This window comes from Podarcis pityusensis, assembly GCF_964106645.2.
Source record: "Podarcis pityusensis genome assembly, chromosome: 1".
In the NCBI taxonomy this organism is placed as follows: Eukaryota; Metazoa; Chordata; class Lepidosauria; order Squamata; family Lacertidae; genus Podarcis; species Podarcis pityusensis.
In genome coordinates, this window is record NC_138028.1 from 21,799,325 (window position 1) to 21,812,557 (window position 13,233).

Genomic DNA, 13,233 nt, shown 5'->3' on the forward strand with positions numbered 1-13,233 from the left:
ATACACTTGTTTGTGGTCTGTATAGAGGGGAAAAACTTGTTTTGATTGTACTGTACCTTTCTGCTTGATTAGAAAAATTGGTGCTTGAAGCCAACCTGGCGGAGAAGGAGGCAAACAAAAACAATTTATTTTTATTAAAGTAAAATAGTCGAAATGACTGGTGCAATCAAATCAAATCCCAGATAAAATGACTTCACAATCATGAAGACTATCTTTGGTCAATATCTGGCTGGCAAAATCTGACATACTTTTGCTAAACCATTATCATAGAATCGTAGAGTTGGAAGGGACCACAAGGATCATCTAGTCCAACCCCCTGCAATGCAGGAATCTTCCGCTCTATGTGGGGCTCAAACCCATGACCCTGAGATTAAGAGTCTCCTGCTCTCCCAACTGAGCTATGCAGAACAGCTTGGCCACTGTTGCAAAACTGTCGGAACTTCTATTCACTTTCCCTTCTTGTGACAAAGAGGAAGTGATGAAAGCATGTGAACTTAGCATATAAATGGGCTCAGGTCCAATCCCTTCCAACTTCACAGGCAAGTGAAAGTATAAATTATGGAGATAGCAAAAGGTGAGGATATGACATGGGGGCAGGACATTTTCAGCTGGGAGCCCACTGTCCTCTGCAAGAAGTAGTTTTCCCCAGATAGCTCTCACTGTGAGGCTGAGCATCAAAACTTCATCAGTTATCTGATGTTTACAGCAGTTCCCAGGCAGAATCCCTCAGCAGCAATCTCTAACCAATTTTCAGGTTCCTCCATGCCACTTATCATGAAGGTCAGAAGTGTGGCCCCCCAGGGACAGGGAACTATTGGCCATGCTGCCTGGGGATTTTGGAGTCCAACATCTAGAGGGCATGAACCTCTCCATCCTGGATATTAGCAACAATCTTTAACTACCTTTCAAATTCCTCCATGCCACTTCTTATCACGCACGGTGTCCAGATGTTGTTGGACTCCATCTCCCACCAGCCCCAGTCGGTGTGGATGACAGTCAGGGGTTATGGGAGTTGTAGTCCAACAACACTTGAGTTCCCCATCCCTAATATAAGCGTTCCCATACATTCAGGATTACCAAGTGACGGCGACGATAGTCAGCTCCCTCATGGTTGCAAACCATTTCTGCACAGAAGGGAGGGAAGCAAGAGGCATAGCTCAGTGACAGAGCATCTGCTTTGCATGCAGAAGTTCCCAGATTCAATCCCTGACATTTCTAGATAGGGCTGGGGGAGAGTCCTGCCTGAAACCCTGGAGAGCTTCTATTTAAAAAGCTAATGCTATTCTAGGCTGCATCAACAGATGTATAGCGTTTAGATCAAGGGAAGTAAAATAGTAAAATAGAGCAGTAAAATAGCACTGCTCTATTCTGCCTTGGTCAGACCAGAATACTATGTCTAATTCTGGGCACCACAGTTTAAGAAGGATGTTGACAAGCTGGAAAGTGTGCAGAGGAGGGTGACCAAGATGATCAAGGATCTGGGAACCAAGCCTTATGAGGAATGGTTGAAGGAGCTGGGTATGTTTAGCCGGGAGAAGAGGAAATGGAGAGGAGAGATGATTGTTGTTGTTGTTGTTTAGTCGTGTCCGACTCTTCATGAGCCCATGGACCAGAGCACGCCAGGCACTCCTGTCTTCCACTGCCTCCCGCAGTTTGGTCAAACTCATGTTCGTAGCTTCGAGAACATTGTCCAACCATCTCGTCCTCTGTCGTCCCCTTCTCCTTGTGTCCTCCATCTTTCCCAACATCAGGCTGTTTTCCAGGGAGTCTTCTCTTCTCATGAGGTGGCTGAAGTATTGGAGCCTCAGCTTCAGGATATGCCCTTCCAGTGAGCACTCAGGGCTGATTTCCTTAAGAATGGAGAGGTTTATCTTCTTGCAGTCCATGGAACTCTCAAGAGTCTCCTCCAGCACCATAATTCAAAAGCATCAATTCTTCGGCGATCAGCCTTCTTTATGGTTCAGCTCTCACTTTAACTATATGGACCTTTGTCAGCAAGGTGATGTCTCTGCTTTTTAAGATGCTGTCTAGGTTTGTCATTGCTTTTCTCCCAAGAAGCAGGCATCTTTTAATTTCGTGGCTGCTGTCACCATCTGCAGTGATCATGGAGCCCAAGAAAGTAGCCACCTTTAAACATCTCAAGGGCTGTCACACGGAAGATGGAGCAAGCTTGTTTTCTCCTGCTCTGGAGCGTAGGACTCCAAACCAATGGCTTCAAGTTACAAGAAAGAAGATTCCGACTAAACATTAGGAAGAACTTTCTAAGAGCTGCTCGACAGTGGAATGGTCTCCCTCGGGAGGTTGTGGACTCTGCTTCCTTGGAGGTTCTTAAGCAGAGGCTGGATGGCCATCTGTCATGGATTTCTTCAGCTGAGATTCCTACATTGCAGGGGATTGGACTAGATGACCCTTGGGATCCCTTCCATCTCTACCTTTCTATGATTCTATGTCAATGAAGGTGATACTAAGCAAGGTGGACCATTAGTCTGAGTCAGTATAAAGCAGCAAGGCAAGGCAAGGCAAGGCAAGTCTCTTACCTTCCTACAGACTGCATGATATCCAGCAACAAAGGAGCAGCCAGATCTGGGCTGAGGTGAATAAACGTGGAAAGAACCACAATGGCCAGACCTAATGTTTCTTCATCATACTCTTCCAAGATGGCTCCACAATCATGGCACCTGTAAGAAAATTATGAAGAAGAAGTCTGGGCATTAAAAGAGGACATTACATTCCTACAGTGATTAAAACCATGACTGATGGATCTGTGGGTTGGCTTGCAGGAAAGGAAGGAAGACATTTATTCAGCATTAGCTGCTTTGGGCACTGACTGGCAGGCTGATCCTGCAATGCCAAGAGACATCTTTGAAAACTTTGCCAAGGCTGTGTGTGTGTGTGTGTGTGTGTGTGTGTGTGTAATGTGTGATCTTAAGGGACATGTCAGATGCAGGAGAGATGAGGCAGAATATTGCAGGGCACAGAAAGAGACAAACAACACTGGGAAACCAGTACATCTCGGCCCAATGGGCATGCTTGGGTAATTTGATCAACCACTCACTAATGTCTCCAACAGATTGTGATATTTGAACTTAATGGGATTGTACAGGCAATTTTCCTCTTCCCTCTCAGCGGCAGCAGGAGAAAATGCCAGCAAGGTCATGAAAGTCAATCTCATTTAGCCCAGTTTACTACCTGCTGCCAAAGCTTTCTGAAAGCAGCCAGACCGACCGGCTGATACAAAATTAACCTCGCAAGAGATTTGGTCATTTGCAAAAATAAAATGAAAATCTTAATTCTACTTCCTTTTATTCCCATTGTAATGCTACAGTCAGGGTTTTTCCAGCCACTGATACTTGATTAATGCATTCAGAGGAGTAATGCAGAATGGTCAGAGCACAAGGTGAGATACCATTCCCAACACATTTTTGCCTGAGTACTTTGCCTCTGGGCACCTGAAGGTAGCCACATGTCCTATTTTACACATGACAGTCCTCTATTTGAAGGCGTACTTTGTTTTGAGGGTTCTTCAATCCCAGCCCAGTTTAAAGATAAAGAAGGAGGAAGAACAGCTGTATTGAAGGTGCCCATCAAGGCTTAGCGCTGGGTTAGCACACTGAACAGGTCCGTCTTTTTCACTATTGCGAGATGTACTACAATTCTATTTACACTACAGTAATTATGTCTAAATGTGCATGCATTTAAACATTGTGAATTTTATGCCAACCTGTTCCCCAGTCCTCTTTTTTGGCCGTGTGCAATTCATCATCCTAGCATCTGCCCAGTTGCCACTGCTTCCATGACAGGGCCTTTTCAGTGGCAGCTCCCCATTGTAGAATGCTTTCCCTGGCCAGGTGCATCTGTCCCCCTCATTATTGACTTATTATTATTATTATTATTATTATATAAATCTGTATGCTGCTCTTCATCTGTAGAGCTCAGGGGGGTTCACAACATAACAAATACAGAATAAAAAAAAAACATAAAAGCATACTTTTCATAAAAGTATGAATTTCAAAACATTCCTGTTTACCCAGGCATTTTATATTGTCAACTACCCTGTGATCCTCAGATGAAGGGTGGAATGGAATAATAATAATAATAATAATAATAATAATAATAATAATAATATGACTGAAAGGCACTGTTCCTGGCAACTCTGAGATCTCGGGCTGAAACAATGTTTTTCATGGTTTTTAGAATATTTTTAACTTAATTTAATTGTGATTTTGATTGATGCGTTTGGCACCCAGGGCTCCTTTTTTGGGGGGGAGGGGAGGAAAGATATACATTGAATAAATATCCAAAGAACTCAATAAATAAACCTGTTATTTCCCCATAATGTCCCTTTAAAAATGGGACTTCTGTTGAAAATTGCATTGCAGTTTTTCCTTGTTATTTTCCCCTCCCTTTGCCCCATCACCCCCCCCCCAAATCATAGAAATGAGAAACATCATACTCCTATCGGGGGAAAGGGAGGTTTTTCTTGCCTTGAGGGAGCTTTTTTGTAAAAATAAAAATAAAAATCCCCAGTTCTCATCTAGTCTAACACTTGTTACAAGTGTCTTCTGTTTTGGCCTTCCAACTTTCTTTACTTGAAAAGTTTAAGAAAGTCTTCTAAAGATACTTCCAGTTTTGCTTGGGTTACAAAGTGCTCTGCTGCTGCTGCTGCTGCTGCTGTTTATAAATCAGCTCTATGTCTACTGTTGGTCTTAAATGACAAACCACTAAATACATAAGTGGCTACCTGTTAACCTCTGGGCTAAGTCCAAAGCTGCTTTCAGTGTATAAAGCCCGATACAGGATGGGACCAGCATACCTGAAAGATCATCTCTCCCCTTACATAACCAGTCAGACCACTGCACTCTGCAGCTGAAGGTCTTATGAGGATATCAGGAGGTCCATTTCACCCAATGTAGGAATCAGGCCCTTAGTGTCACAAAACTACTCTAAGGAATTTCCTCCCCTTGAGTATTAGATGGGCGTCATCTCTGTTGCCTCTTCAGCGCTTACTGAATACTTTCTTCTTTTAACAAGCCTTTTTAAAAGAGACCTTTCCCAGTCTGAACCTGCACTGGAATAGCTTTGTAGATGTTTTGACTGTTCCATCATTTGTGTGTTTGTCATCATTTGTGTGTGCAATTAGAATGAAAAAATGAAGATGCTTACTTGTCAGTCATCATGGTCGGTTGGTCATCAATAAAATCTTCGGGTGCTGGTACAAACATACTGACTATACTGGGTGCTGACAGCAAGCTAGATTTTGTGGCACCTAGAGAGAGAAGGGGGAGAGAAAGAGAGAAAGAGAGAAAGAGAGAAAGAGGAAGGAAAGAAGGAAGGAAGGAAGGAAGGAAGGAAGGAAGGAAGGAAGGAAGGAAGGATCCTTGAATATTAATGGGATTAAAAAACAAAAGTAACTGTTTTGTACGTGAAAGTAGATTTCTCTTTTGACCAATGGATCTTATTGACAATACCTTCTGCTGATGTAAATTTTATCAAAAGTGATGAGATGTTTCTAAAGTAATCAAAGATCTGCTAGAGGATATTTCTCCAGAGAAATCTGAAGGATTGTCCCCAATGAAGAGCCGCGCTAGAATCACAGATAGCAGTGTGTTTGGAGAACCCCTTCAATCATACTTGGCCTCTTGTTCTTCTATGATATTCTCTATCAAAGTCAAAGACACCAAAAGAAGAAACCAAGAGGATGTCCCAGTTTTGCATTCACAATCCTGTTCCGGTCCCTTCTTTAGAGGAAAGAGGCGCACTGCAGAACAGAGCTGGCCAGCCAGAGATTCTTTCAATGGGTTGGTTCTTTATGTGATGTTAGATGAAATACTTCTCACCTTTAAGGAAGGTTGGGGACTGAAAGTGTCCATTCATCAAGACCTGGCAAACAGTTTCACTTAGACAGTGGAGGCGAAATGGAATCTTAGCATTGCATGGCTAGCATCTGTCAGAGGCAAAACAGGCTGATATGAGAGTAAACTCATCATCTATATATGCTGGGTGATTTGGGACTTAGAAAGAGTACAATTGAAAGAGGGTCACTACAGCGCCTTTTTCACATAGAAACATGGGGAAGCCGTGTAAACCTGGGGGGGCGGAGTCAGAGGTTAAGGAGAGTGGGTCACAGAGCTAAGACTATCTGGAAAGCACAGACAGGTAGTGAACTACTGGGCAATTAATGATTTTTTTGTGGGGGGGTTAACATGTCCAAAGAAGCCTGGTAATCCATGGTAGTTATACAGATGTGATTTCTGCAGCCGCCATTACATAAACTCTTTCCTATGGTACATAAGTTACTGCAACATCATTTGGAATCAGAGTTAGATCCTGCCGTGCTAAAATGGACTAGGAAGCCAACCTCAAACAGTCATTGTGTTAAGCTTGGTACAAATATTTCTTCTCTGAAAAGACTTCCTCCATCAAGTCCAAGAATGGATATCTTCAATGGTCCTTTTGAGCTAAACTTGATGGACTCTTGGTCTTCAGAACTCTTCAACAATGATAACACAGAATGAAAGCTGTACTGATTACATGTGCCTGGCCTAACTCTTTCTTTGTGACTTAAGGGATTGAATGGCTTCCCTAGCACAAAATTCTGAGGCAGCTGGAGACTGGTGTGTGCAGTTAGAAGCCAGCAGATAACATGAAGCTGTAGGTCTGCATATCAGCAGGGGGTGAGGGGAGGTCACCTACTTTAACCAGAACATCGTAATAAGAACGCGCAATTTCCCTATCCCCTATCGTATTGTGCTATAACATGAAATAAGGATAGCTCAGAATTCATTACAGGGGTTAGATTAGCGAGACGCCTGAGAGACAAAGCAATTTCAGAGTCAGCTTGCTGCTCTTTTGCAAAGAAACAGTTGCCAAACTTTGCTAGCGATCATAAACAAGAAAAAACCGATTGCGCTGAAAGAAGAACATTGTGAGAGCTCCAAGTTGCCCGCTTCAAACCTGGGCTGGGGAGATATCTAGTCTTGTAATGCAAGGCTCTGTGCAAAATGGTCGATGAGGTCAGCTCAGAGACTGCCAGAACCACCATCACATTCAGCTCTAACTAAGCACCTTGGTTGTGAAGCTGCGGAGGTGAAACCAAGGCTGAATGGACACTGAACTAACCTCTTATTCTTAGTGGTGGTCCCTCCAGGTCAGGGTTTAGGCAAACTGAGACATTGCACGGCCTCTTCCCATGCTGTATCTGTTCTGTGGATAAACAGAGAACTTCAGTCCCCTCTAGTCTCCGTTGAGAGTCTGCCACCAGCACCACAAAGACACCACACACGAGCACAACAGCTAGCGACAAACAGCTAATGCAAGGCAACTAGAAAAAAGACAACTCCTATTGGAAAGAGAAGAAGGCAGACCAGGTCAGACCATTTGTCCATTTAGCTCAGTGTTGTGAATTGGCAGCCTTCCCCAGCCCTGCCTTGAGACTGAACCTGAGATTGCATTCGCTGTATCTCAGACAGAAGTCTTTCACATCTTTTAAGTGGAGGTACCAGGAATTGAGTCTGGAACCTTCTGTGTGTGAAGTATGTCTCCCCCACTGAGCGGTATCCCCTCCCTAGATGCTGAGCCCACTTCCTAACTTAAATATATATTTTAAAGAAGTCAGAGAATGTGCTGAAATAGCAACAGCTGGAGTCAAGCACAAAGACCTACTGGGGTTTTTTTGGGGGGGAGGGTCTAACATTCCTCAGATCTTTAGATTTGGGCACCACGTCATTCCTACCAAACTCTAGAAGAGCTGAAGTGGTCAGAGGATTTAGATTATATATGAAATTGGGAACTATATACAGAAAGAAATGGAATGCGTTAAGAGCTGTAGTAGAAGGCAATGTCAAGCCCACAGCAAAACAAGATCAAAGAGGCTCACCACAATGGCACAGGATGCTTTAGGTTTACATGGCGAATTTGCATTGCAGAAAAAGAATCCGAGGATGGACAGTTTGAAATGAAGTGTGAGAAAGGCGAACCCAAAAGTCACCTCCACAAAATGGAAGCTTTCCCCCCTAACTAAAGACATTTGAGGGGCGGAAAGAAAATGGAAAAGAATGGCAAACTGCGGCAAACTGCACCAATTCTGAAACAAGTTTAGAAATTATCTATGTTAAAATCAGAGGTAAAGCAGAGCAGAAGACATGTGGTAGCCAAGAAGTAAAGAAAACCAGCGTTCTTCTTTTCTAGGTGAAATGAGCAGAGTTGTCACTAGCAGATTTGGGAGTCTGGCAGGATCAAGCCCACCGCAGAATTGGGGGGAGGGGATTTCCCACATTTTCCAGAAGGTTCATCTGGGTTTGGAATACTGCACTCTCACCACTGCCAATCTTGTGAGGCTGTGTTAGGGCTCCTGAAGCCTGTAAGGCACAGCTTGGCCCATGCCACTGTCCCCATGCACTCCTCAAGTACAGCTCCCATATTGCAAGAAATGCTAACTCTTCAGGGATGGCAGGAGGGATGGGGGAAGGATGGACAGTGCAGTGAAGGTTCAGTGACATCATTGGCACACTACGGGGCCTAACAGCAAAAATGGGACTGTATAATATAGCAAACAAGACAGCAGAAAAATTAATCTGGTAAATCTGGGACTGTTCATGAACAGGGATCTTTAGTCCAATCCCAGGGTGAGTTATCCAAAACAATGCTGATCTCAGAACTACACGTGTCCAAGAAGGAACAGAACACTAAACCGATTCTGAATGAAACGGCCGTTTCTGATCCATGTGCATCAACTAATCTTGTGACAGAAACATTTCCCTTGCTTTCCATCTTGGGAATTCTCCTGGCATTTCCCGCTTCATTGCAGAAGTTCCCCAAATGCATAATTTTGGAAGATAACTGCAGTGAAGCATCTGGTCCCTGTAATTTGCCAGGATCTATCATTCTGTAAAATCATCAGCCGAGTGGGACATCCTGGAGGATTCTACAGAATTATGTAGGGGTGGGAAAGAGAGCCAAAGGCTTAATAAATGTTTAGTGTGGTTAGCAAAGATATGTTAATAGACACACACACACTGAAAACCGAATGTCTTCATTTTGTTTTTCAACAACGATAAGGGAAGTAGGAGGACAGAAGTCTTGATTATAAAAACAACCACAATTTGTATGAACTAGCGGTCCAGCCTGACCCGATCCAGGGTGAGGAACTTCCTGCTCTTCAGATGCTGTTGGACTCCAACTCCCATCAGCCCCAGCTAGCATGGTCAGTGGCTGAGGATGATGGGAGTTGTAGTCCAGCAATGGCTGGAGGGCCACAGGTTCCACCATCCCTCCTTCAGGGTATCATGTTCTACTTTGACCACCCGCTGGTTGTAAGTGGCATAGCTGCCTCCTGTGTGGGAATAAACTGAGCTACTATGAAACCAATGATGAAGCTCAACCAGGGGAAGAAGAGGCGAGTGTTTCTTTCCCCAAGGAAATAACTTTTGCTAGTGCACACAAGTAAAATCCTTGAGGAATACTTCTCTGAGTCCTTGCCTTTTCATTTCCAAGGACCAAACTAGACATGGGGGGAAGAGCTGCATGAAAATGACCCCACACACTTCTAAAGGCAAACTACCAACCCAACAAAATGGGAGAGGGACAAAGTGGTGTTGTTTTCCTGGTCAAGGAAATAGTAGCTTTGGGGGATTATTTTTATCAGGAAAGTTATGCAGTGGGGAAAGGGTTAACTCGCCACCCCAAGCATTGTGGGCTGATCCAAATCTCTGTGTCTTTCACATCCACACAGAAGACACACCCACACCATATACTTAGCACACACTTATCCTGCTTTAACAGTCGCAGAGAATCCTGAGAACTGCAGCTTGTCAAGGATGCCGGGAATTTTAGGTCTTTAACATCAGCATTCTTAACAAACAACGGTTCCCAGGATTCTCCACAAGTGTTAAAGTGGTATAAGAGTGACCACACACACACACATGGTCCTATTTGTTCTAATTAGTAGGATCTCATACACCATGCCTAGTTGCACCAGTGGTCTTCAAGAGAGAGGTCTGAAATGAGGACTGGTCCAAGGAATTTCGCTGTTGGAAGTAGGTAAGGTAAAGGACCCCTGGATGGTTAAGTCCAGTCAAAGGTGACTATGGGGTGTGGTGCTCATCTCAGCTTCAGGCTGAAGGAGCTGGCGTTTGTCCACAGACAGGTTTCCAGGTCATGTGGCCAGCATGACTAAACCGCTTCTGGCGCAACAGAACACCGTGACAGAAACCAGAGCGCACGGAAATGCCGCTTACCTTCCCGCTGCAACGGTACCTATTTATCTACTTGTACTGGTGTGCTTTCGAACTGCTAGGTTGGCAGGAGCTGGGACAGAGCAATCATAGCTCACATCGTCTTATGGATTCAAACTGCCAACCTTCTGATCGGCAAGCCCAAGAGTGGTTTAAAGAATAGGATCACATCTCCTCCCCACTCCACGTATAGAAACTGACTGAACTGTCAGATTAATCTTAATTCAACACTGGTGTCAAGATAGCATTCTTGACCACACCTGCAGTAGCAGGCCAGGTTAGGGAGCCAAGGACAGGACATTTGAAAACAAAGAAGAATAGCTAGGAAGTTGAGGTGGAAGACTTGCAGGCTGCTGTGCCCCAGCATCTGTGGTTGCCTCATTCTGCCTAATGGTAGGGCTGCCCCTGCCTAATATAGAAGCAGAGATATATAAAAGCAAAAGCAGGTTCTTCAGTATCCATCGATCCAGCCATGCACATCCTCAGTTTAGATCAAACTGGTGTTCGATCTGTGGTGTTTGAAGATTTCACAGAAGAAAAACAGTGGCTTCCCTATCAACAAGATCGTAGTCTTTCCGTTGACTTGGTTTTAAGCCAGGCTTCTTTCCAAAGAATCATAGAATTGTAGAGTTGCAAGAGGATCACCTAGTCCAATGCCCTGCAATGCAGGAATATTCAGCTGTCCCATATGGGGATCGAACCTGCAGCCTTGCTGTTATCAGCACCGTGCTCTAGCCAACTGAGCTATGCAGTGGAAGATTCTACAACAGCAGCAATTCAACACAGCAAGCAGACGCAGCCATTGATTAGCCTATGGGACCAGAACGATGGAAGAGAAAGGAAAGGGAAAAGAGAGGCACAGAGGGACACAGGGATGGAGGGTGGAAATACTTACCAGTGTCCCATGTGCTGATATTATGAGGGGCACTAGACTGGTGTTCCAGCTGCCTCTTCATTAGCTGGTTCATAGTGAGAGCTCCCAGAGAACCCCTCTTCATTTGTCGGAACTGGGCTGCAAGTCAGAAATGGAAGAGTTTCAGGATGGAGATTTCCACTGGGCACATATTATAAAGTGAACATATTATAAAGTGAACATATTATAAACCTCCCCTACTAACACATAGTTCAGAAAGTAATCATCCTTCGACTTTTTGCACTCCTCTGTTTTCTAAAATACAGTCCTTGGCTAAAAAATAAAATAGAAGAATACCTATTTTAGGATAAAATACATTCCAAATGAGTTCACTGAGATGAAATACATGTTTAAATATGATTTTGGAACTGGTTATGCAGTAAGATTGAGACATAGAATAAAAAACTATGGAGAAGAGGGGAGGGAAGTCGAAGAAAATGATGACGTTTGTTTAGATTTATTTTTTGTTGTAGAAACATTGTAAAATGAAAAATTGGGTTTTATTTTATTTTTAAAGAAAACAAGTCTACTCCATCTTTTGCAAGACAGTCCTTTGGGAATATTTGAAGAAACTGATCGCCGGATCCAGTGAGATGTGTGTGTGTGTGTGTGTGTGTGTGTGTGTCCTCACCATTCAGTGTTCCATGTGGAAAGGGAGGAGTTTGGCTTATAGACAAATTCAGCAAAGAGAAGGCTATAAATGGCCGCCAATGGCTACCAGCCATGATGGCTATGTTTTCCCTCCAATACTGGAATCAGTATGTCTCTGAATAACAGTTTCTGAGGATCTTGGGTAGAAGAGTGCTACCGCACTCATGCTCTCCTTCTGATCTCCCCATAGGAATCAGGTTGGCTGCTGTGATGTGAAAACAGAAAGCTAGATAGGTTTTTGGTCTGATCCAGTAGAACATATTAAAAAAACATTTTTTAAAAAACAGAAGAACGTAAGAAACTGTGAACATGTTCCGAAATCTGGCCCATGGCTGCCTCAACTCACTCTGGGGACTCAGCTACATTAGTGAAAATAAAATGTTATAAATGTGTTATAATGTTGTATGGCACTGTAGAGATGAATTAGGAACTCTATGAAATTTCTCATCGTGAGCTTTAAAATGTGTTTTTCTCCCCGGAGCATTTTTTATAGTTGTGTAGCTTCAGCCTTGATGAATCCCAGGTCAAACCAAATAAGCCTGATTGGGTTTGGAATCTAGGATTTACCAGGAGCCAATGCAAAGCCCTAAGGAAAATAAAATTTGAAAAGACTGTGTGGTTTTGTTTGGAAGGATTTGGTTTTTGGATCCAAAGCAAGCATTAGTACCGGTCCATGTCACCTGCTGGTGAATGTCCGACTGAACCCATTTCAAAAGTATTTCAGTGCAGAGTGTTGCCCTCAGATGCACTTGTGCACATTTCGCTTCTTTCAATACCCCAAACAACATCCTGTCTAACCTGCTGGAATTGATGCAAATTCTGGTTCCATTTGATATAACAGGATTTGATATAATAGGATTCTGTGCTTTTAAAAGAGAAGCATCCTGCAGAAAGAAGTCTTTCACATCCAATTGGGAACAACATAACTTCCATCATCTCCAGTGCAATGGATTGAAATGAAAGCCTTATCAGTTTATCAAACACTGAATTTCCCAATGAAAGAACAGCAATTAAAATTTCAGAGCAGACATTATTGCTTGGGGCGCAGATGAGAGTTGAAAACATAGGAAATTGGCTGTTTTGAAATTGCTCCTTTGCTTTTATAATGGAAATTAAAGCTTCTCTCAGGCATATTATTCATTATCAGAACACTGATTTCTGTTTCTGGGAGTTACTTATCTGATGTCTCAAGGACAGCTTTGACTATTAATACTGGAGTGGTTATTTTTATAATGGGGGGGGGGGGCGCATGAAAGGATTCTCTAATATTTGAGGTGCAGCTGGGCCAATACAGCACAATATCCATGTTTCTGACTATATGAGTTTTCTCACATAATATTTTATGCATGTCCACGCTATCAATGGCTTTATAAAATCAATCTGGCAGCCATTTTAAAGTAGCCATTCATGGCCCAGAAAACTTGGAACAGTTATTTA

The 13,233-nt window shown here is 43.3% G+C and overlaps 1 protein-coding gene across 7 annotated transcripts in view; it reads right to left on the reverse strand.

Annotated features, from left to right (window-relative positions):
* Positions 1–13,233, reverse strand: part of UNC79 (unc-79 homolog, NALCN channel complex subunit) — a 134,635-nt gene that overhangs the window by 35,519 nt on the left and 85,883 nt on the right. For 6 of the 7 annotated variants that reach the window (XM_081001368.1, XM_081001369.1, XM_081001366.1 and 3 more), the window contains 5 exons: positions 11,128–11,244; positions 7,120–7,203; positions 5,164–5,266; positions 2,538–2,678; positions 57–95 (listed from right to left, as the gene is read on the reverse strand). In XM_081001368.1, the coding sequence (XP_080857494.1) occupies positions 57–95; positions 2,538–2,678; positions 5,164–5,266; positions 7,120–7,203; positions 11,128–11,244 (484 nt within the window). The remainder of the gene's footprint in view (positions 1–56; positions 96–2,537; positions 2,679–5,163; positions 5,267–7,119; positions 7,204–11,127; positions 11,245–13,233) is intronic. The other variant, XM_081001367.1, reaches the window with a different exon arrangement.